Below are 25,066 nucleotides of genomic sequence, written 5' to 3'. Positions count from 1 at the left end.
CTTGAAGAAAGAGGCAGATGGAGAGATGCCCTGAAAGTTGGATTCAATCTATATGTTCCACCAGATTTTGCTATTTAGTCAAAATTAGCTTTTTAACTTCCATTTTGGCCTTGCAAAGTCGAATGGCCAAATATCTGTCATCATCATTTTTGGCATCCCTGATCTTATATGTGACCAGTGATCACATGATTGCATAGGTTATGGTCATAGCTAATCAACCTCAACAATTTCAGAATTTTTTTCTAAGATTTTTTATTTACTTATTTGAGAGAGAGACAGTGAGCACATGTATGAGCAGGGGGTGGGGCAGAGTGAGAGAGAGAATCCCAAGCAGACTCCATGCTGAGCCAGGAGCCCGATGTGGAACTTGATCTCAGGACCCTGGGATCATGACCTGAGTTGAAACCACATTGGACACTTAACCTACTGAGCCACCCAAGCACCTTCAACAATTTCAAAATTATGAACAGGCGTGTCATTCCGACGTCATGGTAACATTGAAATGGTCACTTTCAAACATAAATAAGCATTCTAAAAATAATTTGAAGTGAAAATCTTCCTATGTGCTTTGTTGGTTAAAATTCTATCAGCTACTTGAAATATAAATGTATACTTATAAAGTGAAATGCTTCAATAATGAATGATCATTGTAGAAACAGATAATTTCCTGCACAAAATTAAAAAGTATTTTTAAAAATATTAAGAAAATACAAGTTCCTCAAAATACATTTCATGCTCACTAAACTTCCAAGCCACAGGTTCTAAAAGAGTGTTTTAAGAAGACAGATCTGTATATCCTTTAGTTTTGAATCTATCAAGGCTAAAATCTTCAAATAAAAACATTTATCAGGACATCTGGTGGGCTCAGTTGGAGGAGCGTGTGACTCTTGATCCTGGGGTCCTGAGTTCGAGCCCCATGTTGGGTGTAGAGATTACTTACATACACTTTTTTTTTTAAGATTTTATTTATTTATTCATGACAGACACACAGAGAGGAAGAGAGAGAGGCAGAGACACAGGCAGAGGGAGAAGAAGGCTCCATGCAGGGAGCCCGATGTGGGACTCGATCCCGGGTCTCCAGGATCCGGCCCTGGGCTGAAGGCGGTGCTAAACCGCTGAGCCACCCAGGCTGCCCTTACATACACTTTTAAAAAAATAGTTATCCAAATGATCACCGTAGAATGCCAACGATTTCTAGTATTTGGACATGAAAGAGTTTTGAGATTTGGCCAAACTAAGAATCTTAGTTACAAAGTTCTTTTTAGGAAAACCTGTTAACTGAAAACCAATTTTCTTGAGTTACAATCTGTGGTGCAAGAAAGTTAAGTGATATGAAATGTGTAAGTTGAAAGTGACATCTGGTCTTGCAAATGTGAAGTCTCTATATATAATTTTAAGTAAGCTTCACATGCAATGCGGAGTTTGAACTCAGGACCCCAAGATCAAGAGTCACATGCTCTCTCCACAAGTGTGACGTCTACTGGCTGCCGGTACAGTCTAGCAGCTGATGGTGCAGAGAACATTATCATTTCTGCATTGTAATAAATAGCAAATGTTGGAAATTTGATTACTAGCATTGCTAATAATAATATTGTAACGATTCAGTAATTTTGACTAAGTTTCAGACATATTTTTGTAGCCCATAGTGTCATTTTATGATGGTGAGCCTCATCGTCTGGCCGTTATTGGCTGACTATCCATTTTAACACTCAGGCATCTCATCCAGATGTGTATTTGGTTAGAGCGATGGCTCAGAGCCTCAGCACAGTGCCGCTTGCTGAAGGTAATGGGCAGGAGCTGGGAGCCAGTAGGCACCCCCACCCCTCGAGCCCCCCAGGTCCATGCTTCACCGCCTTGCCTCTGGCAGGGGAGGCCAGGGAGGCAGCCCTCTCAGGAATGAATGTCAGACCAAAGGCACTGAACAGGGCCTCCTGCTCTCTTCCAGCCTTGCAAGCAGGAACATCCAAGTCGTCTTCTCTCCCCGCCTATGGCAGGACCACTCTGAGCCGGGTAAGGTCCCTGACCAGAGATCACAGACTGGGAGGGAAGAGTGTGCCCTCGGGGCACCTCGGAGGGGCTGAGCTGCTTGGGCATCCGGGGGAGCAAGAGACCTTCAAAGTGAAGGGAAACAGTGCAGACTTCTCCACCTTCCTTCTGATCCCTTCGTGTCCTTTCTAGCTACAGTCCACAGAATTCAGCCCCTCTGGGAGTGAGACCGGAAGTCCAGGTGAGAGGCAGGGCCACCCAATGCCAGGCGAGCTGGGCAAGGGGCCTGAGTAGGCCCCATGGCAGCCCGTGTCTGTGCTGCGGGCAGGGCTGTGGCTTGAGGTTGGGAGGCTGAGCCGGCAGGTTTGGAGGCCTGCTGCCCTTAGAGCCGCCTCTGGACAATAATTCTTCTCTCCTATAGGCCTGCAGGTGAGTGCCTTCTGGAGGGGAACACATGGAGCAGCAGAAGCAAGCCGTGGATGGGTGACAGGGGTGTTGGGGGGGGGGTGGGGCTACAGAGTTGCCTGGCAAGGACACGAGAAGCCCAGGGTAAGGCTGGGGAGGTCTCCCTGCCCCACTCTGGCTCACTGCGGCTTTGGTCTCCCCAGAACGGAGAGGGCCAGAGGGGGAGGATGGACCGGGGGAACTCCCTGCCCTGTGTGCTGGAGCAGAAGGTGAGGGGCAGGGGCAGAGTCAGGGGTGGTGGGCAGGGGACAGAACCATCTACAGTGGGGGTGGGTCAGCCAGCCTGCGGGGAGAAGCCAGGGAAGCAAATGCACCAAGGGGTCGCTGACGGGAGGGGCAGCAGGGAAGTTGGGGGCAATGGTTGGCAAAACCAGCATGAGCCCCAATGGCCCTTACAGGCTGATCAGGGGCCCAGGGAATTGAGGGGGTTACACTGACAAGAAACTCTATGAGCCTGAGGTTGCCCCCTCTCTGCCCATCCCGCCCCCCAGATCTATCCCTACGAAATGCTGGTGGTGACCAATAAGGGGAGAACCAAGTTGCCTCCAGGTGTGGATCGGATGAGGCTTGAGGTATGCAGAGGAAGTGTGGGGTGGGCCTAGGGGCTTCCAAAGGGGCAGCCTCCCTGGTGGGGAAGACCTGGGGCCTCTGTGTGAGCGCTCCCTTAGTCATTGGCCCAGCCTCACCCCAGCTCCTGTCTTTAAGCTGCCTCTGGGTGTCCCCTTTCCAGAGACACCTGTCAGCCGAGGACTTCTCAAGGGTATTCTCCATGTCCCCTGAAGAGTTTGGCAAGCTGGCCCTGTGGAAGCGGAATGAACTCAAGAAAAAGGCTTCTCTCTTCTGACCATCCTTCCCGCTCCGTGACTGACGCTCTTCCCTGCTGCTTCGGGGCTCTAGAGCTGGGGTCACTAGACCCCAAAGCATCGTCTCTTAGGGGTGCAGGGTGGTGGTGGGGGATGGAGGTAGGGTTGTCTCCATTCCCCAGGTGAGGGGGAGCCAGGACCTCTGCAGTGCTGGGGTGTGGGACGTGAACTTGCTTCCCCATAAAAAGCCAGGGGCCTCCTTCCCTCCTCCTTGGTCCTCACCGCACAGGGCAGACCCAGTCTGGAGCCCAGCACACACAGAGTCAACATTTGCACCCTCTCCCCAACCCCACCCCCACGGGAAGGTCCCCACAAGAGAGTGAGGAGAAAGGAAAGCAGCACTTAGTGGTCAGGCATGTTGGCAGTCTGGACCCATGGGTGGGTACAACCTTCAGGCCTGCGGGGGGAGGGGGAGAGTGGGGAGCAGCCAGGAGGGCAGGGAGAGCCCCAGGACTCTGTGCACCCAAGCACGCCTCCTCACCTCACCTAGGACAGCTTCCCCTGCACCTGGGCCTCTGGCTTCTCTGATTCTTAGCAGGAGCAGGCTTGAGCTCAGCCTCTAACAATGAAGCCACCCTGCCCTCCAGCTCACCCTCTCCTCTCCTGGTGACCCCTAAGCTTCAAAGCCTCTTGCTCCAGCCCTGTGGCTTCCCTAGAAGCCATGGCTTAGAGTGGAGATGTTGCAGAACCCTGGCCCACCGTCAGCCTCCAGGCAAGTCAGCTAGACTCCAAGCACCCAGGTCCTGTGCAGAACCCAGGCCTTCAGGCTCTCTTTGGATGGGATCAAGAGGCCAGGCTGTGTCCAGGCCACCAGGTCCTGCCCATTTCCATGCATCCCCACCATGCTGTCTAAAGAATGTAATTTATTGGGGCACCCCCAAGCTGCTTTCTCTCCTAACTCTCTGCCCTCCCTTAATCACACTCCCAGCTTCTCTTCTCTACAGATACATATGTGTATATAATTATATATATATTTTTGCCGGGGTCTGGCTTTTGTTCCTGCTCAGGCCCTGGTACCCCTTTCCACTGTGTGTGTGTGTGTGTGATAATGCTGTGGGAGGGGGACTCTGCTTGGAATTAAAAGGTTGCATTGGGTCCCCAAATCTATTTGTTCTTTCTGGAACACCTGGGAGCACTTGGGAGAGGCAATGCCAGGCTGAGGGAAGCCTTGGGGGTAAGAGTTCAAATGGGGACCACAGAGGGCTGGAAGAGGCCGGCATCACACACTGCCCCTTCCCCCAGCCCCTGGCCATAAAAGCAGGGGCCAGCCTAGCAGGGTCACATCTGCTGCCTCTTCTTCAGGGGCTGCATGATGAAGTATGGAGGAAGGACAGAAGGTCACGCTGGAGACTAATACAGGAGCCGGCTCGGGGGCAAGCCTGCTTGTCCTCTGCTGAGGCCTAACCGCTCACCTTGGCAGTCAAGCTCACCAGCATCTGACAAGATTGCACCCTCCAGGGCCTGATACTCCCAGTTCTCTGGGGGAGGCCAAACACACAGAGAAGGTCAAGGATGCAGGAACTGGCAGTAAGCCAACTGCTGAAGAGCAGGCAGGGAAAACCAAGCAATGGAGAAACAAACAGTGGGTGAGATCTAGTGGACCATGGGTGGGGTGGAAGCTGAGAGAGAGGAGGGGGTAATGCACTCTCGATTGACTTGGCAAGGCCTCGCCGGGGGAGCAGACAGGGACCCGGAGTGCGGAGATCTGCCTGGAAGATGGGAAAGAGGATTGTGGGTGCCTGTGAAGGGAGGGGCCAGTCTCAGAACCTAGATGTGGGCGTGTGAGGAGGCGTGTGGCCAGAACGACCAGGCGAGCTGGAGTGTGAGCCTAAGGACTGGACCTGATGCAAGTGTCCTACCCCCGGGATGAGTCTCCACCCCTTTTGGCCAAAGCAAAAGCAAAGTGGTTAAGAATCACTCAAGTATGAACAATTGTTTTAAGCTGTAGGAGTTCCGGTGATACATCTACAACATTGTTTTATCCTTCCAACAACCTGTGAGGTCAGTAGCACAGATCAGTTGAAACCTCTCAGCAAAAAAGAACATTGTAGAAGAGACTGTTCATCCTGAAGCCTGAAGCCACATGCAAGTTAACAAGTGGGGGATGGAGACAGACCTCCCCATTTCTTGGCTACTAAGCCAGGACTCCCCAATATAAGCAGCTGCCTCCCAAGGGGTAGCTGGGAGGACAGCCGATGAGGCGGAGAGAGAGAAAGAGGAATCATCTCCGTACTTGTACACAATTTCAGGTATTCAGCCAATGTTTGGAGGGCTTACCCTGTTCCAGCACTTGGGATACAGTGGTAGCAAGTCCAGTACCTCCACGTCCGCAGAGCTCCCGGGCTGTTGGGCATCAAAGGGTGCAGAGGCTGTGTTTGGTCACAGGTCACTGGAAAGTGCTTTTGAGGGGGCAGATTGCATGCTAAGACCTAAAGGATTTTAAGTTCTTGAGACCTGGAGAGGCTTGAAGTGGAGCTGGGTCCCTAAAACAAAACCTTAGAGAATCTCTCAGTGCCTCTTCCCACAACACGCACGCACACACTTGTACGCAGGCACATGCATGTGAACAGATGCAAAACTGTGGTGATCACTCAGTTCAGGGGCTTCCAAACCTTTTTAGTAGCAAACTTAAAAAAAAATCTTATTATTAGTAATTGGAATACATTTATAAGGTGAATTTTATAGCTAATTATGATGAAAATGAATGAGGACCAAGAAGCTTTGATGACTAAAAAAATTTTAAGGCAAGATTTCTATACAACAGTTGCCCTTTTATCAAATGCAGGAGCTAATTCACTATTGTATTTGGCTGCACAGTATCGGGAAAATCCTGATTCACACAGATAAGTAGTCACAAAATTGTGGTGTTTTAAAAATGCTCACAAATCCATTCACACTCCTCCCATTGAGTTAGCACAGTGTCAATGTCCCCTCTTCTAGGATCTGGGCTTAGTGACTCGCGCATTTAAAAACAGTTCACCCAGCAATAGCCTTCTGCCCTCACTTAAATTGACAGGAGGAAAGGCTTTATTTACAGGTCTTCTCTCAAATGAGCTAATCTGGCAGTTAACTGCCACGGGGTCTGTTTGAAAATGCAGTAAAAATTCTGCATGTAGGGGCGCCTGGGTGGTTAAGCGTCTGCCTTCAGCTCAGGTCATGATCCCAGGGTCCTAGGATTGAGCCCGGCATTGACCTCCTTGGGCTCCCTGCTCAGCAGGGAGCCTGCTTCTGCCTCTCGTCCCCCACCTCCCCACGCTGCTCATGCTCTACCTCTCTCGTTCTCTGAAATAAAATCTTAAAAAAAAGAAAATCCGCATTTAACTTCTAACTGCCTCCAAATAAATTTAACTATTAGCCTGTTAACCAGAAGCCTTAGTAATATAGTCAGTTAACACAGTTCGTATGTTATATGCACCACATACTGTATTCCTACAGTAAAGCAAGCTAGAGAAGAGAAAATATTAAGAAAAGCATAAGGGAGAGAGGCACCTGGCTGGCTCAATTGGAAGAGCATATGATGCTTGATATTAGAGTTGTGAGTTCGAGCCACGTGTTAGGCATAGATCTTACTAAGTAATTAATAATATATAAAAAAAAATAATAAACTTTTTAAAAATGTTTAAAAGAAAGAAAATCATATCTCTCTTTGGGACGCCTGGGTGGCTCAGCAGTTGAGCATCTATCTGCCTTTGGCTGAGGGCATGATCCTGGAATTCTGGGATCGAGTTCCACTTTGGGTTCCCTGAGGGGAGCCTGCTTCTTCCTCTGCCTGTGTCTCTGTCTTTGTGTCTCTCATGAATAAGTAAATAAAATCTTTAAAAAAAATCATAAAAGAGAAAAATTACAGACCCAGTACTGCACTGTATTTATCTTTAAAAATGCATGTATCAGCAGACCTGTATAGTTCACACCCATGTTGTTCAAGGGTCAACTGTACATCAGTGGGCTCTGATTATTTTGGCATATAGCACATATAGCTGTGTCCATTGACTTTTACTAGAACTTTTAAGATAAAAATTTTTAAGTGAAGCCAAATGAAAGGTTATAAATTCCTGATGCACTTCTGTATTTGGGAAAAGCTGATTTAATACATACAGCTGCTTCCCTGACCTAGGAGGGAGCAGACCCAGAAACCCACAGGGCAGGACTAGACTCAGGTCTCCAGCTTTCCAGGTCGCCTCTCTGTGCACAAACATAGGCATAAAACGGGCTCATTTATTCCCTTTGTTCTTATACATTCTGGCCTAAAAGCCTCCTCTCCTTTCCCATAGGGATCCTCACCGGGGCCCATTTACAGATGGTCTATTTAGTTCATTTTTCTCAAGCAGCTCTCAGAACTGAGATCCATTTGCTAGCCCTGTCTGTCCCCACACCCTGGTGACTTAGTTGGGGTTCCGGGCTCCACTCCAGGGTACACAGCCATCTCTGGGCTGCTTGGGGCCTCCTGGGCCTCAGCCTGATGCGTGAATGGAGCCCAAGGGGCAGGGTGAGTGCAGTGAAACCCCAAGACCCCACAGCTCTCCATCCTTCAGCTTTGCAGTAGAGGCTACTCTCCTCCCTAGTGCAACCCTTGATCCCTCACCCCCCTCAACATGTGTTGAGCAGAAATATATTTGGAACAGATCACCAGCCCTCTCCTCAGAAGATCTTTCCATTGTGAAGGGTGGTGGTGGAGGTGGTAGGGGAAATGGGCTTTAAATCCGTGGAGTTGTAGCTCAGACATTCCAGGAACCCCTACTCTTTTATACAAGTCCTGCCTGCCTACTTCTTGGGTCCAACCTTCCCGGGCAGGGGCCCTCTCCACATGGGTCACCCACCTTGTGTTTCTTTCCTTGATGCTGCCAGGACAACCCGGCCGTTCCTTCCCCCGCAGGACCGCTGGACCAGTGCCCTATCCACTAGAAGGAACAAGCAACAAGTGAAATTAATGTTAGTAATATGCTTCATTTAACCCAGTGGACCTAATGCACTACAGTGTCAACAAGTCATCAACACACAATATCACGAATGAACTAGTCTGCATTTTCTTTTCTGTGCCAGTCTTCAGAACCCGGCGTGTACTTTACCCTCAGCACCTCGCAGTAAGGACCTGCACGTTTGTTTCAGTGCTCCACAGCCACGTGCAGCCTGGGGCTACTCTCCTGGTCGTGGGGGGCGGGGGGTGGGTTGGGGCATCCAGAGACTTACGGGACCCACACAACTGCCCCTTCCTCAGGGAAGAAACTCCCGGGCCCCCTCACCCTTCTCGCAGCCCCTGGCTCCTCCGACCTGCCCCTGCGGAACTTGCACCTGCTCCTCCGCGGCGCCCCTCCCTCCTCCGCTGAGGCTTCGGGCTCCAAGGGCCCCCTCGCTCTCCCCGGTCTCCTTCCCGACAGCGCGCGGGGGCCGGGCAAGGGTGCTGCGGGTGGGGGGGTGCTGCAGGGCCCCCAGCGGGCCGGGCAGGTGGCGGGGACGGGGGCGGTGGGGGGCTGCTGCGGGGGGTGGTGCTGCGGGGCCCCCAGCGGGCCGGGCGGGGGGGGGCCGGGGGTGGGTGCTGCAGGGGTGCTGCTGCGGGGCCCCCAGCGGGCGGGGGGTCAGGGGGGTACTTCTGCGGGCCCCCAGCAGGCCGGGCCGGAGGGCCGGGGGGTGGGTGCTGCGGGGCCCCCAGCGGGCCGGGCCGGGCCGGGGCGGGGCGGGTCAGCCAGGGCCCCGCCCCCTCGCCGCGCCTCCGGGGCCGCCCTCCGCCCGCGAGCTCCGCCGCCGCCGCCGCCGCCCGGGAGCCGAGCAGGGCCGGGCCGCCGACATGCTGAGCCGGCTCGGGGCGCTGCTGCAGGAGGCCGTGGGGGCGGTGAGGCCCGGGAAGCGGGGCGCGCGGGGCCTCGGCCGGAAGGGCGGGCGCGGGGCCGGGGGAGGAGCCGGCGGGCGGCGGGCGGAGGGCGGAGGGCGCGGGCCCGCTCGGGGAGGGACCCCCCTCCCCTCCCCCCTCCCCTCCCCTCCCCCCCAGGCCGCGGCGCCCTTCCTGGGCCTCCCCTGCCCCGGGTCGCGGCCCGCGCCGAGTCCTCCCTGCGCCTCCGCGTGGCCTCCCTCCCCGTCGCCCTAGTCCCGGCCTCTCCAGAGCATGCCCAGCCCCTAACTAACCCTTTTCCCCAAACGGCTTCCGGTTTATTTTCCTGCCCCGCGTTCCCAGTTTGCTCCCAGTTCCCAAACTCCTCTGTGCCGGAGGGCTCCCTCGTCAGCGGCACTTTCCTCCCCAAGGTGCCTTCCTCCTCCTCCCCCCACGCTCCTCCCTCCCTGGTCACCTGGCTTGGAAAAAGAGGTGCCCTTCCGCCTCCTGCTGAGCCCGCAGACGACCCCAGGACCTTAGTCCCGCGGGTGCGCCCGGCCGGGCCACGGCCACGTCCCGGGAAGCGGGGCTGTTCACCGCGGGGTGGGTCCACACTGACCTTGAGTCAGGAGAGGCCGGCAGCGGGGGGACTCCGGGGCGGCCCCGGGGCCGAGACTCGGCGTGTTTGCGGCTTTCTCTCCGGGTTGAAGGCTGGTCAGAGGCGGGTTCGCTTCATTCAGGGAGATAAAAGTGCATGCAGTTCCGATAGACTAGGCCCAACGCCTCTGTTGCAAGTAACCCTGCCAAGAGCCTGTCTGTAAAGTTAACAGTTCTTTTGTCTCCACGTAGAAGTCCTCCTCTAATGGATCGATCTAGTGTATCGTGTCAGATTGGCTCCAGAGCCAAAACCGAGCTTATTATAAATGAGAACAGTCTCAGCCTTAAACTTGTGAAGAAAGTGAAAAAGCTCCGCCCACCTGTCCCCAGCGCTGCATTCCTGGCATCCAGGTGCTTCCAGGGCAGCCCACCTGGGGAGGGGTTCCAGAATCATTTCGCCTTCCCCTCCTCCTTGTTTCCAATCAAAACAGCTGTCATCTTAGAAAGTGATACGGCCAACTGCTACATGCTTCTCAGGGAAAACTCCCTACACCGGGCGGGTAGTCCGGCCAGAGAGTCTTAGTCCCCAGAAGTGAATTTCTGTTGCTTCCAATGCAGGCACTTCAGCATCCGTACCTGGAGGAGAGATTGGTGGTCAAGGGAGATACTTTTGGCTCCTGAGTATAGGATATATAGACAATACCACAGAAGCTTGGCTGCCCCCCGCCCCCGTAACTGTCAGGAGAGAGGGGAACCCCTCTTCTCCCCTCCACCCCCACCCACATCAAGGGCATAGGTCTTTCCCTGCCCCCAGCAAGTTGCTTGACTCCTTGTCAAAGAGGAAGAGTGCTCCTTCCTGCCCTCTTCTGACAAAATAAGAACAGCAATTGTTCTGGTTTTTTAAAAAAATATTCTTTATTATTATTAACAGAGGTTGTGAAGATTAATAATTTCTCTTTAAAAATAAATCATCTGCTACAATTTCTCTGGAGTTATAATAGCTAATAGTGGATTCAGGTGAAGATGTTCCCCTTGCTTCCTTCTAACAGTCTACTTTGTTACAGTCTGTTACAGTTTGCTGATCATTGGTGCACCCCGGTCTCTTACTCTTACTGGATTGTTCCTTTTCACTGTAAGCCCAGCTCAAGGGTTTAGGAGACTACAAATGAATCCTAAGGCCCATCACAGAACTGGAAGATGATTATAGTGCCTGTCAAGGGTCAGAGAGCTTTCCTGAGACAAGGAACTATGGAAAGGATGTCTAAGGGAGTTTGCTGAGATACTTAGTAAATATGAATGAGTAGTCACTATTGACAGCGCCCTTTAGGGGCAGGCAGAACTAGAAAACACAGAATCTGAGCCCTCAGGGAGCTCACAGTCTAGTAGAAGAGGTGACTCTAATCCCACAATAATAGTATCACCCAGGACCTGGTGAGAGGCAGGGGCTCCATGTGGATGGTGTGTTTGGTGTTGATCCTGTAAGGGTGCTGCCCCGCACCACTAACTATGAAAGAAGACAAGCTTGCCTGGGCAGCTGAGGGTTGGGGCAAGAGTTTCAGGGCCTCTGATTCAGTGGTATTGCTTCTTTCTCCTGTCGTAATGGCCTTCTAACTGTTCTTGACATCATCTCCTACATGCAACTGTCAGAGGACTCGGAGGACTCTGCCTGAAACACTGCTAGATGTCCTTGAGCTGCACCCCCTCCCACCCCCGCCTGCAAAAAACAGTCCTGACTTGGTGACTTGATGTTCAGGAGCCCACACACTCAATCCATCCTTGTCCCAGACATGCTTTGCAGAGTTCCTTCTGCAGGAAGGAACTTCCTTCATCTCTAATGATTGAATTCGGGCCCCATTCTTCATGGTTTATTTCCAGGGTAACTGCAGTAAAGCCTACTCTGTTCCAGCCCTCTCTTCCCAGGGGCCAGTTTCCACCTCTCCTGTGTTCTCACACCTCTTCCTATAGCTGAGTTATTCGGGGCGGTTTTTATATTGTTCTCCCCAGCACTGGGTGTTCAGCAGCCTTGTATTGCATATAGCATCTAGCGTGGTGTCTTGTACACAGTAGGCACTCAGAAGATAGTTCCTGAATCAGTCAGTAGACGCTCAGTTCTGTGATGCAGTGAAGTGTGAGGTTAGAGAGAGAGGTGTCCAGGAAATCTGGTGAGGCCTTTGTGGAGCTGGTGGCCCTTAGCTGGGCCTCACTGGTGAGCATTCGGATCTAGGCAAATGTAGGGGGACATAGGGCCTCCTGGGCAGAGCAGCCTGAACAAAGACAGAGAGGAGGAAATGAGCACCTGTGGTGACTATTTGATGATGCATTTTCTCCTGTGTATGTTTACTCTGCAAGGAAAGAGAACAAATGCTCTTTCTTGGAGTTTTTGGAGAAAGCAGTTGTTGGGGGTGGAGATGAAGAGATAACTTCTGGAAAAGGGGCAGGTCTGGGGCTTGCTCCTAGCAAAAACAGAATTCCCTGGGGCTGCAGGCTGTGTATCCCCAGCTCCTCTGGCAGCCTGCAGCCTTGGAAAAAAGATGCAAGCGTGGTATAAGTAAGATGCTTTATGAGTATTATGCTAACACTACACACCTGGCTGAACGAAGCTTTTCGATGGCCTCAAACACAGATTTTTGCAGACTCTCGGATTGAGAAGGAACTGAAGGCTTTATCATTGCCATGCTTTCCATCCATATCATTTTGATTTTGTTGTTCTGGGGGGTACTCTCCTGTTTTCTCTCTGTGTCCCTTTATTGTAGCATAACTATCTTGAGAGGATCTATTTCTGTGTCTTTTCCCCCCACCAATATTCCTAGTTCTTCCAGGACAGGCCCTATGGAATCATGACATGTAGCAGGAGTACGGGATTTCCAGGGGAGAAGGGGGCTGGGAGAGGTGCCAAGTGATTGTCCTGGAGAAAATGTGTTACTGTTCCCTTTGAGAATCTGGATCACAGGGCCTCCTCCAGGGCCTAGTACCGACCCAATGCTTCGTAGATGGTGGAACATCTGCTCCAAATGGCAGTGGCAACAGAGCCCGTAATCACTGTGACGACCACTTAGGCTGTGTCTCTGCTCTCTCCACAGCGGGAGCCCAGCATTGACCTGCTAGAGGCCTTCGTGGAGCATTGGAAGTGCATCACGCACTACTACATTGAAAGCACAGGTGGGGCCTCGTTTTCCCTAGCTGGGGGAGCCTTGCATGCAGTGGGGAGGAAGGTGTGGGCAGGGTCACCATGCCAGTCAGAGATGCAGGGAAAAGATGACAACTGCCAGCCGCACAGGAGTCGAGAATGGGGGCTGGCCCCACCCTGATCTTTCATGAGAGGAGCCGTGTGAGGTGGGAGCAGGAACTGTGAAATTGTGCACATCCCTGAGCTGACTGCAAGGCAGAGGCTGAGCTCCACTCGCCCCTAGCTCCCAGCGAGGCAGACTGTCCAGGCCGGCAGTCCCCAAGTGCGTATGCTCAGGGCTTACTGATTAAAAGAAAAGAAATGGAATAAATTCCTCTTTTCCCTGAGCTAACTTAGAGGGCATGTCCCTTATAGAAATTTATGGTAGCAGAATCCGTAGCAGAAGCCAAGGCATATACCGTGCCTGGGTCCTTCTCCCCAGCTGACACCCCAGGGAGCCAGCTTTGGGTAATCTGGGCCCATCAGGATCACTCATTGAGGGGGTGGAATCTGATTGGCTGCTTTGTAGTCAGTATGTTGGTATTGGTGGATACATGCTGGTTGCCAGGTAACCTGTCCTGCATCCCTGGCTTTCTACCTCCTGGTTCAGATTGTGGTTTGATTCCAGTCTACCCCTTACCTGAAGACTGTATTTCCAGCCTGAGCTAGCCCAAGAAATTAAAAAACAGTCTTTGGACACTCTGAGGAACACCCCCGCCTTCTGAGAAACACCCCCCCCCCCCCCCGACGGTCCTTTTAGACCAGGTTTCTCCATCTTGGAACAGTTGACATTTGGGCTTGATCACTATTTGTAGCGCAGGGCTTCTGGGGGTGCATTGTAGTATGTTTAGCAGCAGCTATGGCTTCTACCGACTAGATAGATGCCAGTAGCAACCCCTCCCCATTTCAATAGCCATAAATGTTTCTCCAAACATTGCCGAATGTTCCTGGGGGCAAAATCACCCCAGTTGAGAACAACTGCTTTAAACTGAAGTCTTTTTTTCTTTTTTGAGATATAATTGATGTGACATTATATCATATAAATTGGGTGTACAATATATTGATTCGATATATAGATACATTGTGAAGTGATCACCACAGTGAGTCTAGTTAATATCCATCACCCTAACTAGTTACCAATTTTTTTTTCTCGTCATGACAAGTTTTAAGATCTACTCTTAGCAATTTTTAAATATGCAATACATTAACTATAGTCAACAGGCTGTATAACATTCTCAGGACTTATTTATTTATTTATTTATTATTTTTGTTTTTTGTTTTTTAAAGAGGGAGGGGGACAGAGAGAAATGGAGGGAGAGAATATTAAGCAGGCTCCATGCCCAGCGCAGAACCTGACACAGGGCTCACTTTTACAATCCTGAGCTGAAATCAAGAATCAGACACCCAACTGACTGAGCCACCCAGGCGCCCCAGGACTTATTTATTTTTTGACTGGAAGTCTGTACCTTTTAGACTGATATCTTGACAGCCCCAATCTACCAGGATGTAGGAAAAGATCCAGAACTGACTCAGGTCCACCTGGGGCTTCACCTGAACCCAATCCATTAATTTCCAGAACAGTCCCTAGACCATAGGTATGGGGGTGAGTGAGGTGAGCTCTGTTGCTGAAAAGCCAGTGCTTTCAAGAAAAGCTAGGGGGTGCTCCAAGGCTGGTCCCAAAGCACCAAAACTTGCTTTACACAAATACTCTCTACCTGAGACTCTCATTAAGAAAGCTCCAGCTTCTCCATCAAGACCTTTGCATGATGGAACAAGTTTGCCTCCAAACCCGTGGTCATGCACGGATTTTTTTCTCCTTTGTAAAAAAAAAAGTTGTTTCTCCTTTCTGCCTCTTGTAAGTGTAAAAAGGACAGGAGGTTTACCTCTCAGGAAGCTCCTCCAAGACAGCTTCTAAATTCGATGACAGAGAACCTTGAGCCCACGGCTTCTCACTCAGGCCCAGAGCTGGCCTGAAGCCTGGGCAGTGTACCCTCCTATATGCCCCAGGGTTAGGAGAAAAAATGATGCCACTTCCCTCTGATAAAGTGCTAGAGTATGTACACGTTCCCAGTCAGAGGGCTGTATCATGGGTCTCATCCCAAAGGTATTTTGTATTTTTTTTTTAAGATTTTATTTATTTATTCATGAGAGACACAGAGAGAGTCAGAAACATAGAGGGAGACACAGGCTCCATGCAGGGAGCCTGATGTGAGACTAGATCCCAGGACCCCAGGATCATGTCCTGAGCCAAAGGCAGACTTTCAACCACTGAGCCACCCAGGTGCCCCATCTTTTGTCTTTTTAGGTTTAGAGGCACCAACTGTAAATTTCCACTTCCCCTAGTCTTTGTTCAAAGCAAACCGGTGACTTGGCCTTTCTCCAGGGATACCCTCAGTCTCCCTCCACCCCTGAGACCCCATGGGCTTGACCTCATCAAGCCAAAGTGCCACTCTTCACCCCACTCACCCTCGTTTCCTGAATCTCTGTTAGATGAAAACACCCCTGCCAAGAAAACGGATATTCCCTGGCGGCTGAAGCAGATGCTGGACATCCTGGTGTACGAGGAGAGGCAGCAGACAGGAGCTGGCGAGGCTGGGCCCTGTCTAGAATACTTGCTGCAACACAAAATCCTGGAGACCCTATGCACACTGGGCAAGGCCGAGGTGGGCAGGACCCTGGGGTGCCCCTGGAACCTTCCACCCAAACTGGAGCCCTCTGACTTCTAGGCTCGTCCACCTGTGTTTCCGTCATGTCATGGATTTGCGCCCATTGTTTAGTCAGGGTTCATTTGGAGAAGGTGTGCTAAGAACCAGGCATGTGCCAGGCAGGATCCTGAATGCTGGGGATGCAGTGGTAATGAAAACAGACAAAACTTCTAGTCAGAGAGAGGTGGGTAATTGGGCGGCCCACACGTAGTATATTCAACGATGACAGGGTTATGGAGAACAGAAAAGCGGGAAGGGGAATCGGCAGTGTGGGAAAGCCAGTTTCTTTTTTTTTTTTTTTAAGATTTTATTTATTTATTCGTGAGAGACACACAGAGAGAGAGGCAGAGACATAGGGAGAGGGAGAAACAGGCTCCATGCAGGGAGCCCAATGTGGGACTCAATTCCGGGACTCTGGGATCATACCCTGAGCCAAAGGCAGATGCTCAACCGCTGAGTGTTACGTTTTGGTAATTCTTGGTAATATTTCAGACTTCGTTATTATATTCATTATGGTGATCTGTGATCAAAGATCTTTGATGTTGTTGTTGTCGTCATTGAGGGTACTACAAATAGTGCCCATGTAAGACTGCTCCACTGACCAGCCATTCCCCATCTTCCTCTCTCTTCTCGGGCCTCTCTAATCCCGGAGACACCATAATATTGAAATTCAGCCAACTAATAACCCTACAGTGGCCTCTAAGTGTTTAAGTGAAAGGAAGAGTCACATGTCTCTCACTTTAAATCAAAAGCTAAAGTGATTAAGCTTAGTGAGGAAGGCACATTGAAAGCCGAGACAGGCCAAAAGCGGGCCTCTTGCACCAACCAGTTAGCCAGGTTGTGAATACAAAGGAAAAGTTGTTGAAGGAAATTAAAAGTGCCTTCCAGTGAACACATGAATGATAAGAAAGCCAAACAGCCTTATTGCTGATGTGGAGAAAGTCTGAGTGGTCTACATAGATGAAACCAGCCGGGACATTCTGTTAAGCCAAAGCCTATCCTGAGCAAGGCCCTGACTCTCCTCAGTTCTGTGAAGGCTGAGAGCAGTGAGGAAGCTGCAGGAGAATAGGTGGAAGCTGCCAGAGGTGGGTTCACGAGGTTTAAGGCCAGAAGCCGTCTCTACCACAACCCAGTGCAAGGTGAAGCAGCCAGTGCTGGTGTAGACACTGCAGCACGTTCTCCAGGAGATCCAGCCAGGATAAGTGATGAAGGAGGCTACACTGAACAACACATTTCCAATGTAGAGAAAATGGCTTCTATCGGGAGAAGATGCCAGCTAGGACTTTCATAGCTAGAGAGAGGAGAAGTCAGTGCCTGGCTTCAAAGCCTCAAAGAACAGCCTGAACCCCTCTTTAGGGGCTAATGCTGCGGGTGCCTTGACGTTGAAGCCAGGGCTCATTGACCGTTCTGAAAATCCCAGGGTCCTGAAGAATTATGCTAAGTCCACTCTGCCCCGTGCTCTGTGAACGGAGCAACAAACCCTGGATGATGGCGCTTCAGATCACAACATGGTTTATTGAATATTAAGTCCATTGTTGAGAAGTACCGCTCAGAAAAAAATATTCTTTTCAAAATACGACTGCTTATTAACAATGCACCTGGTCACACGTGAACTCTGATGGAGACGTATACTGAGATAAATGTTGTTTTCTGCTCACATAGCATCCATTCTGCAGCCCAGGGATCAAGGAGTCATTTGACTTTCAAGTCTCATTATTTAAGAAATACATTCTGTAAGGCTGTTGCTGCCATATATAGTGATTCTTCTGAGGGATTTGAGCAAAGTCAATTGAAAACCTTCTGGCAAGGATTCACCATTCTACGCGGGTGCCATTAAGAATATTTGTGATTCATGGGAAGAAGTCAAAATATCAACATGAACAGGAGTTTGGAAGAATGTGATTACAACCTGCATGGATGACTTTGATGGGTTCAAGACTTCAGAGGAGGAAGTGTGGGGGAAAGAGCAAGAGGAGTAGAACTGGAGGTAGAGCCTGAAGATGGAACCGAATGGCTGCCATCTCATGATCAGATGAGGAGTTGCTGCTTGTGGATGAGTAAAGAAAGTGGTTTCTTGAGATGGAATCTACTCCTGGGAAGACTCTGGGAAGATTGTTGAGATGACAACAAAAGATTTAGAGCATTGCGTAAACTTAGTCGATAGAGCAGGGGTAGGTTGGAGAGGACAGATGCTAGATTTGAAAGAAGATCTACTGTGAGTAAAATGTATCAAAAAGCATCTCCTGCTACTGAGAAATTATTCATGAAAGCAAGAGTCCATCCATGTGGCCAGCTTCATTGGTGTCTTATTTTAAGAAATCCCCACAGCCATTCCCACCTTCAGCAGCCACCACCCTGATTAGTCAGCAGTCACCAACATCGAGGCAAGCACCTCTGCCAGCAAAAAGGTTACAATTCACTGAAAGCTCAGGTGATAGCGTCTTTTAGAAATTATTTTTATGTTTTTAATTTTTAAAAAAGATTTTATTCATTTATGCATGAGAGACACACAGAGAGAGAGAGACATAGGTAGAGGGAGAAGTGGGCTCCCTGCAAAGAGCCCAATTCAAGACTCAATCCCAGGACCCCAGGACCACGACCTGAGCCAAAAACAGATGCTCAACCACTGAGGCCACTCAGGCATCCCAAGAAATTAATCTTAAATTAAGGTTACATACGTTGCTTTTTAGAACTAAAGCAATTGCACAATTAATAGGCTACAGCATAGTGTAAAAATCATAGCTTTTGTCTTCACTGGGAAGCCAAAATCTTAATTTGACTTGCTTTATTGGATATCCACTTATCGCAGTATTTGCTTTATTGAGGTGGTCTGGAAGCAAGGTGTGCCTGTAGTGGGGGAAGTGACTCGTGGTGACAGAAGAGAGGATGGTGCTGTGGGCTGTGGGGGAGGAGCATTCCTGGCAGCAGGCATGGCTTCACCTGATGGGCACCCTGCTCCTTGACCCCGCAGTACCCCCCGGGCATGCGACAGCAGGTATTCCAGTTCTTCAGCAAGCTTCTGGCCCAGGTGCAGCATCCCCTCCTGCATTATCTCAACGTCCACAGGCCCGTGCAGGTAAGGGACCCAGACAACCAAGGGGTGTCTGAGGGTCAAGCCCCCTCTCTTCCCTGCTACCTCATTCTTCTTTCTAATTTGCTTCCCTTCTAGAAGCTTCTCCGACTTGGTGGGACAGTCCCCGGATCCCAGACAGAAAAGGAGGAGGTACAGTTCACCACCGTCCTCTGCTCAAAGATCCAACAGGACCCAGCTCTGCTCACCTATATCCTGGAAGTGAGCATCTCGGAGGAAAAGAAGTGGGAGGGCCCAGACCCCCAGGGCCAGCCCCTAGGGCCCTTCTGAGGAAGCAGAGGGTGGAGCAGGTATTCACATGCCTCAGCTTCCCCTATAGCTCCACGCTGAGGCCCGGACAGCCAGCACATCCTGCCTTCCCAAGGGGGCACCGTGGGGAATGCTCTGTACCACGACCTGGCTTCACCCGACCTTCTTTGCAGGGTAAAAAGATGGTCAGTAGGAAGAAGTCATCCAGAGAACCCAGCACCCTGCCTAGAGAGGCAGCCAACATCCCAGACAAGGACAACCCGCACAGCAAGGCTCCTGACAGGAGTTCCGGTGGGGCCCAGGCCTTGAGCCCCCAGCCGCCTGCCGAGATGGAGGAGCCGGGTGGAGGGGCTGCAGACAGCAACCTCATCACGTCCCTGATGGGCTTGTGCAAGAGCAAGGTGCTGGCTGCCGAGACAGAGCGGGCAGGGGTGAGGAGGGCAGGTGGCTGGGAGGGGACTGGAAGTTAGATGTATGTCCCTGAAGCGGTCCCCTTTTCTCCCCAGAAAGGTCGGGTGGCTCTGAAGGCCCAGGAAAACCTGCTGCTCCTGGTAAGTGTGGCTTCGCAGGCAGCTGCCACCTACCTGGTGCAGAGCAGCCCTTGCTGCCCTGCTGTCGCCGAGCATCTCTGCCAGCTGTACCAGGCCCTGCCCACCTTCCTGGACCCAGCAGACATTGCCGCTTTAGAGGGTATCAGCTGGAGGTAGGCGCTTGGGCTTGGCCGGGAGCCGGGCTACAGCTGCAGGGGATGGAAGCCCTCCCTGCCCTCTGGTAGCCGCTCCTCTGGTTTTCCAGGAGGGTAGGGACCCCTGCTGGCCACCTTCTTCCTGAGGGCACCACCCATCCTTCTGGGGCTTTCCCTCCAGGGAAACATCACTTTTGCTTCACCTCCCTCACCTCACCCCCGACCCGCAACAGAGGGTGCAGGGAGAAGGGGCCCAGGTTCTGGAACATACCTGAGGCAGGCCCCACAGCCCCTCCCTTACTCCCTCTCAGGCTGCCCAGCGCCCCATCTGATGAGGCTGCCTTCCCTGGCAAGGAGGCCTTGGCTGCCTTTTTGGGCTGGTTTGATTACTGTGACCACCTCATCATGGAGGCACACATGGTGAGCAGGAGCCGGCGCCAGCAGGGCTCTCTGGGGGGCGGGGGAGGGTGCCCCACAGTTCACCCCACTCCCTTCACCGTGTCCACCTTGAGGACCGAGGGGTCTCTTGGGAGCTAGGCAGGGCCCCCAGCCTGCCTGTTGTGTTAGACGCTGTGCAAGGACACAGTTGTTTCTCAGGGGAAAACTGTCATGGAGGTAAAACGTGCATAAGACATGTTCTTTGGCACCTAGGTGGTTGCAGACGCCTTGGCAAAGGCTGTGGCTGAGAAGTTATTCGTGGAGATTCTGCAGCCCCACCTCCTGCATGTGTGAGTCTCTGTTCCCTTGGGCACGGCCATGGTCTGGATCCACTGGCCCACCCCACCAAGTTCCCTCCTGTCCCTAAGGCCGGGGGTCTCCTTGGCCATAGTCACGTGGGTCTGTGGGTTCCATGGTTCGTGTTTGCCAAGTCTGGCCCCTGACACACGTGGCTCAGAGCCACATGGGCTGACGAAGGCCTCCAGCTCTTGGACTCCAGGGCCTCCAGAGGGCTAGGGAGCAAGCAGGGAAATACCAACCAAGACATAAGGAACCCAGGAAAGGGTGCTGTCATCCTCACATTCATTCACCCCTGGCTCCCTCTCTGGTCTCCCCTCCCCTGCCTGGCTCTCAGCCCCAAGGAGGCCTGGCTCAGTGCTCTCTCCCTGTAGTTCAGAGCAGAGCGTCCTGACCTCCACCGCCTTGCTCACGGCCATGCTGCGTCAGCTCCGCTCCCCGGCGCTGCTGCGAGAGGCCGTGGCTTTCCTCCTGGGCACAGAGCCACAGCCTGCAGCCCCCGACGACGGCCCCCGCACTCTGTGCGCTCACCTCATCGGGCATTGCGACCACCTCTCTGATGAGGTGAGGTGGGGGGGCCTCGTCCTTCTGGCTCCCACCAGCCCCCAACCAAGGGATTTCCTGAGGGCTTCTCCCCGCTTGCATTAGCTTACCAGGTGGTACTACCCTCGAGGCATCGGAACACATACCCCCCAAAAAGCATGACACAGTCATGGCGGCTTTTGTCACATAGTAATCATCTGTGATCAGATATTCGCCGGGTGACTTTGTCTTCCAAACCTACTCATACTCATTTGGCTTTTTGGAGGCTCACAGCTCCCCTGAGCTGGGTGAGGCTGCTATTCCGTTCATTTCTCAGACCTGGGAACCGAGACACAGAAGCGCCAGTTGGCTCATTTGCTAGCACACATCAAATTGGTGACAGAACCAGGGCGGGGGGCAGACTCCCGGCTCCCACACCAGCACCCACTCGCTACCCCTGGTCTTGCCTTATCCGAGGGAGCCATTCCTAGGGACTCCTGCTGACCCTTTCTCACCCAGATCAGCATCACCACACTGCGGCTATTCGAGGAGCTGCTCCAGAAGCCGCACGAGCGGATCATCCGCAGCCTGGTGCTGGGCCACCTGGAGGGCCGCCATTATGTGGCCCGGGGCTCCCCCGAGCCCGAGAGCTACGAGGACACCGTGTAAGTGAAACCCCGCGCCCCTGGGACCCAGCGCGGCCCTCAGTACCCAGTGCTCGCTCATTCCTTCATTCCTGGTGTCACTTGCCGGCCCTGGCCACAGAGATTTGGAGGAAGACCCCTACTTCACAGACGGCTTCCTCGACTCCAGCTTTCAACCCTCTGCAAAGCACCCCCCGGCCCCCCTCACCAACTTAGATGGCAAAACAGCCGTGACTGAGATCGTCAACAGGTAGGGAGCCGCTCTGGAACCCGAAGCCACTTGAGGTCTGTTCCATCTTCGGCCAGAGCCCTGATGAGGCGCAGCCCAGGAGGGAGTGTGCCCTCAGGGCTGGAGTGGAGCGAGGAGGAACGGGGTGGCCCAGGCGGTGCCCCTCCACACCCAGGTCTTGTCTCTCAGTTTCCTCTGCCTGGTTCCTGAGGAAGCCAAGACCTCGGCTTTCCTGGAGGAGACCGGATATGACACGTACGTCCACGATGCCTACGGACTGGTGAGTGTCGAGGCCTGTGCCCATGCCTGCTCCTCAGCCCTCAGAGCCATGGCATTGATAAGCCCCACCTCCTCCGTCTGTGATCTGCCCAGGGTGCTCCCTACTCCGGCCAAGAGATCGAGTCCATCCCTCCCACGTGGTTCCCTGTGTCTGCGGATGCCTCCTGGCCACTGGGCCTCCCTCCTCAACTCTCACCACTGTTTCAGTTCCAGGAATGCAGCTCCCGAGTAGCCCCTTGGGGCTGGCCCCTGGGTCCCACACCCCTGGACCCCCATGAACCCGAACGGCCTTTCTTTGAGGGTCACTTCCTCCGAATGCTGTTTGACCGCATGTCCCGGATTTTGGAACAGGTAGCCAACAGGCCTGGGCCCTGGCTACAGGGTGAGGGCCGGCAGGAGAACTCAGGCAGGTGCTTCTGGAGCCCATCAGAACAGCCGCCCAGCCCTGGGGGTTGAGTCCTCTTTGGTGCTTCAGCTCCAGACCCCCCCACCCCTCCCCCTTCTCCAGGCGGGAAGCCCCGTCTTGCCTCTGCCCCACACGCCCTAACATGTCCTGGCCCTCAGCCCCAGGGAATCCATGACACACACACACATCACGTGAGACTCCCACCCCCGCACACGTTCACACTGGCCAGGCGCCTTGCTGGGGGAGTGCAAAAAATGCTCACCGCCCCCTGCCAACCCTCGGCTTGTCCACCGTGTTCCCTACAGCCATACAGCCTGAACCTGCAGGTGACCTCAGTCCTGTCCCGGCTTGCCCTCTTCCCCCACCCCCTTATCCATGAGTACCTCCTGGATCCCTACATCAACCTGGCCCCTGGCTGCAGGAGTCTGTTCTCTGTGCTTGTCAGGGTAAGGATGTCGGAGCCCAAGGGTGTGTGCCAGTGGGGTGGCAGGAAGGGAGGGGAACAGGAAGGAGGATGGGGGCAAGGGCTGCAGGAGTGGGCACCCCGGACAGCTCCGGGGAAAGCACAGGCACACACACCCACCGACCGCGGCACGGCAGAGCTAGGGGACCCTGCAAGAGTGTCACTGGCCCCCACCTCAGTCCTGTCTTATTCCTGCTCTAGGTGATAGGGGACTTGATGCAGAGAATTCAGAGGGTTCCCCAATTCCCAGGCAAACTGCTCCTGGTGCGCAAGCAGCTGATGGGTCAGGTTCCCGGGGAGCAGTAAGTAACCCAGGGCAGTGGGTGCCCAAGAGTGGACCCTAGGGTGGGAAGGCAGACTGCTCCAGGGTAGTGGGAGGAGCACAGGCCAAGGGGTGATGGTGGCCCATCGCTGACCTCTGTCTTCACTCAGAGGTGTGTGGCACTGGAACGTGCCACCTGGGCACTGGGATGTCATACTGGGCACACTCCCACCACCTCCCAGCCATGACTCCCATGCTGTCTCCCTCAGGCTGGACCACCAGACCCTCCTCCAGGGTGTGGTGGTTCTTGAGGAATTCTGCAAGGAGCTGGCTGCCATCGCTTTTGTCAAGTTCCCCCCACATGGACCTCACCTGCACCTTTCTCCTCCCCGAGAAGGGCACGTCTGAGCCAGGAGCAGGACAGGACACCTCTGCCCGAGAGCTCCCTCCCACCTGGCACTGCCGCCACCTCCTGCCTCCCAGGGTGGGGGCTCGGCTCCATCTCCTCTACATCCCAGGCGCTTCTGCCTCTGAGGAGGCCTGGGCTTCCACTCCAGGTTCACTCCAGGAGACCCGGGCCTGTCAGCCACACGAGACTGGGTTCGGGGAGTGGGTCTCCAAGGTACCAGAAGCCACGGAGCAAAAGAGATGGCCTCCCAGACAGCATGGTGTCCTCGGGGCCTTCTCAGGGGAGCTGGGTAATTGCCAGGTGAGCAGCCAGGCCCAAACCCTCGCGTGTTCTGTGTCTACAGGCCATTTCCGGGGCCAAGACTTATGGTCAGTCCCAGGGGCACAGAGGGGAGTGAGTGATGGTTCTGAGGCTGGTCAGGACTGCAGGCCAGAGAGACGGGGGTACAGGAGCCCTGTCTCTGACACAGTAGGTGCCACAGACACTGCTGACACTTGACATTTTTTTCTCTTGCCTTCTTGGCTTAACCTGTGGCAAAGGCACAGTGGATAGCCAGGGAAGCCCACTGTTCCTGCCCAGCCCTCCTAGAGACTGTTGCAAAATTCCCAACCGCCTCGTGGCAAATATCCAAAGCCTGCTCCGCGCCCAGGTGGGGGCAGCTGCTAATGAGAGCCTTGGTACAACTGCAGCCAGGGCGGGAGAGGGCTTGGGAAGTGGAGGGGCTGGGTGCCAGGCTCCGGCTCCAGCTGGTTTCTCTCTGGCGCCTCTGAACCCGTCTCGGCAGGTCCAACACACCTGGGCAGAGGGGCTCAGAGACCGGGGGAGGCCAGGCCTGGCCCTCAGCATTCCACCCCGCCGCAGTGTCCTTGATGGAATACTCTTCCAGGAGAGCCAGGGAGCTCAGGACAGACGAGGCCAGGACGCCCACCTGACCCCAGGCCCCCAAGGCCTGGCGGGGAGGTGCTGGGGCACAGGCAACCAGTTGTAGTGTTGTTCTCCCTACGTGCCCTTCACGGCTGGGGCTGCCACCCCACCCGGCCCGAATCTGTCTCAACCTGCAGGAACACACAGGCGGCGCCAGGCATTACCTCACAGCAGGACTGCAGTTGCTGGCTTCGCTCCTGGGCAAGGAGGAGCAGGCCAGAGCCTCTTTCGCTTCCTTTTCCTGCCTGTGCCGCTTCTAGAAGCCGGCCGCAGGTTGCCAGGAGGTGACATGAAAGAGGAGGAACTCAGTGACCTCTCCCTCTCCTGCATTCCTCCAAGCTGCGGAGGACTTAACTGCCGCTCTGAAGGACACCATGCCTGTGCGTGCATGCGTGTGCGCGCACGTGGGAGTTGGCGTGGGACAGGACAGCCGAGCTCACGGGGCAAACGGAGTCTGCACTCTGCAAGTCAGAAAACGTTTGAGCGTCCGGGAGTCACAGATCCTCTCCTCCTCCATCCCCTTCAGCATTTGCACTGCGTCCCCCCAGACGACACAGCAATAAATGATTTGGTTGCATGGACA

The 25,066-nt window shown here is 53.3% G+C and overlaps 2 protein-coding genes and 1 long non-coding RNA gene across 14 annotated transcripts in view; 2 read left to right on the top strand and 1 right to left on the bottom strand.

Annotated features, from left to right (window-relative positions):
• DMTN (dematin actin binding protein) overlaps positions 1-6,295 on the top strand; it is a 24,980-nt gene extending 18,685 nt beyond the window's left edge. For 3 of the 4 annotated variants that reach the window (XM_077868922.1, XM_077868920.1, XM_077868921.1), the window contains exons 11-12: positions 1,946-2,010; positions 2,179-2,326. In XM_077868922.1, coding sequence (XP_077725048.1) covers positions 1,946-2,010; positions 2,179-2,280 — 167 coding nt within the window. In that variant the 3' untranslated portion in view covers positions 2,281-2,326. Of the gene's footprint in view, positions 1-1,945; positions 2,011-2,178; positions 2,327-2,407; positions 2,416-2,594; positions 2,661-2,942; positions 3,024-3,181 lie in introns of those variants that run through there. The other variant, XM_077868923.1, reaches the window with a different exon arrangement.
• Positions 947-10,429, bottom strand: LOC144296071 (uncharacterized). 6 transcript variants are annotated; one of them, XR_013363191.1, is made up of 4 exons: positions 9,432-9,568; positions 8,132-8,212; positions 5,592-5,657; positions 947-5,023 (listed from the first exon to the last, which is right to left on the bottom strand). It is a non-coding gene; the product is annotated as an uncharacterized LOC144296071 (long non-coding RNA). The 6 variants fall into 6 exon arrangements; XR_013363192.1 differs by lacking the exon at positions 9,432-9,568 and adding an exon at positions 9,737-10,429 and having other exon boundaries at positions 947-5,657; XR_013363194.1 differs by lacking the exon at positions 9,432-9,568 and adding an exon at positions 9,593-9,728 and having other exon boundaries at positions 947-5,657.
• On the top strand, positions 9,036-25,066 carry FHIP2B (FHF complex subunit HOOK interacting protein 2B). Of its 4 annotated transcripts, none has more exons than XR_013363188.1 (18): positions 9,036-9,141; positions 12,795-12,873; positions 15,371-15,543; positions 18,557-18,661; positions 18,755-18,877; positions 19,099-19,326; positions 19,432-19,628; positions 19,922-20,030; positions 20,262-20,338; positions 20,720-20,909; positions 21,387-21,532; positions 21,633-21,761; positions 21,930-22,020; positions 22,227-22,370; positions 22,731-22,871; positions 23,090-23,190; positions 23,420-23,859; positions 24,621-25,066. XR_013363188.1 is itself a non-coding variant. In XM_077868919.1 (17 exons), exons 1-17 carry the CDS (start codon positions 9,097-9,099, stop codon positions 23,556-23,558), a joined length of 2,217 nt encoding a protein of 738 aa, XP_077725045.1. In that variant the 5' UTR covers positions 9,036-9,096; the 3' UTR covers positions 23,559-25,066. The 4 variants fall into 4 exon arrangements, 1 of the variants encoding a protein (XP_077725045.1); XR_013363187.1 differs by having other exon boundaries at positions 24,344-25,066; XR_013363186.1 differs by having other exon boundaries at positions 23,420-24,208; positions 24,344-25,066.

The sequence above is a fragment of the Canis aureus genome, chromosome 24, assembly GCF_053574225.1.
Source record: "Canis aureus isolate CA01 chromosome 24, VMU_Caureus_v.1.0, whole genome shotgun sequence".
NCBI classification, from domain to species: Eukaryota; Metazoa; Chordata; class Mammalia; order Carnivora; family Canidae; genus Canis; species Canis aureus.
The sequence above is the reverse complement of the archived record's forward strand: the minus strand, read 5'-3'. Positions and strand labels throughout refer to the sequence as shown.

Bases quoted from the DNA above. Each gene is read 5' to 3' on its own strand.
- FHIP2B (XM_077868919.1), top strand. From the start codon at position 9,097: ATGCTGAGCCGGCTCGGGGCGCTGCTGCAGGAGGCCGTGGGGGCG. The intron at 20,339-20,719 runs GTGAGTCTCTGT...CTCTCCCTGTAG, and splicing joins CAGCCCCACCTCCTGCATGT to TTCAGAGCAGAGCGTCCTGA. The intron at 22,371-22,730 runs GTAGCCAACAGG...TGTTCCCTACAG, and splicing joins TGTCCCGGATTTTGGAACAG to CCATACAGCCTGAACCTGCA.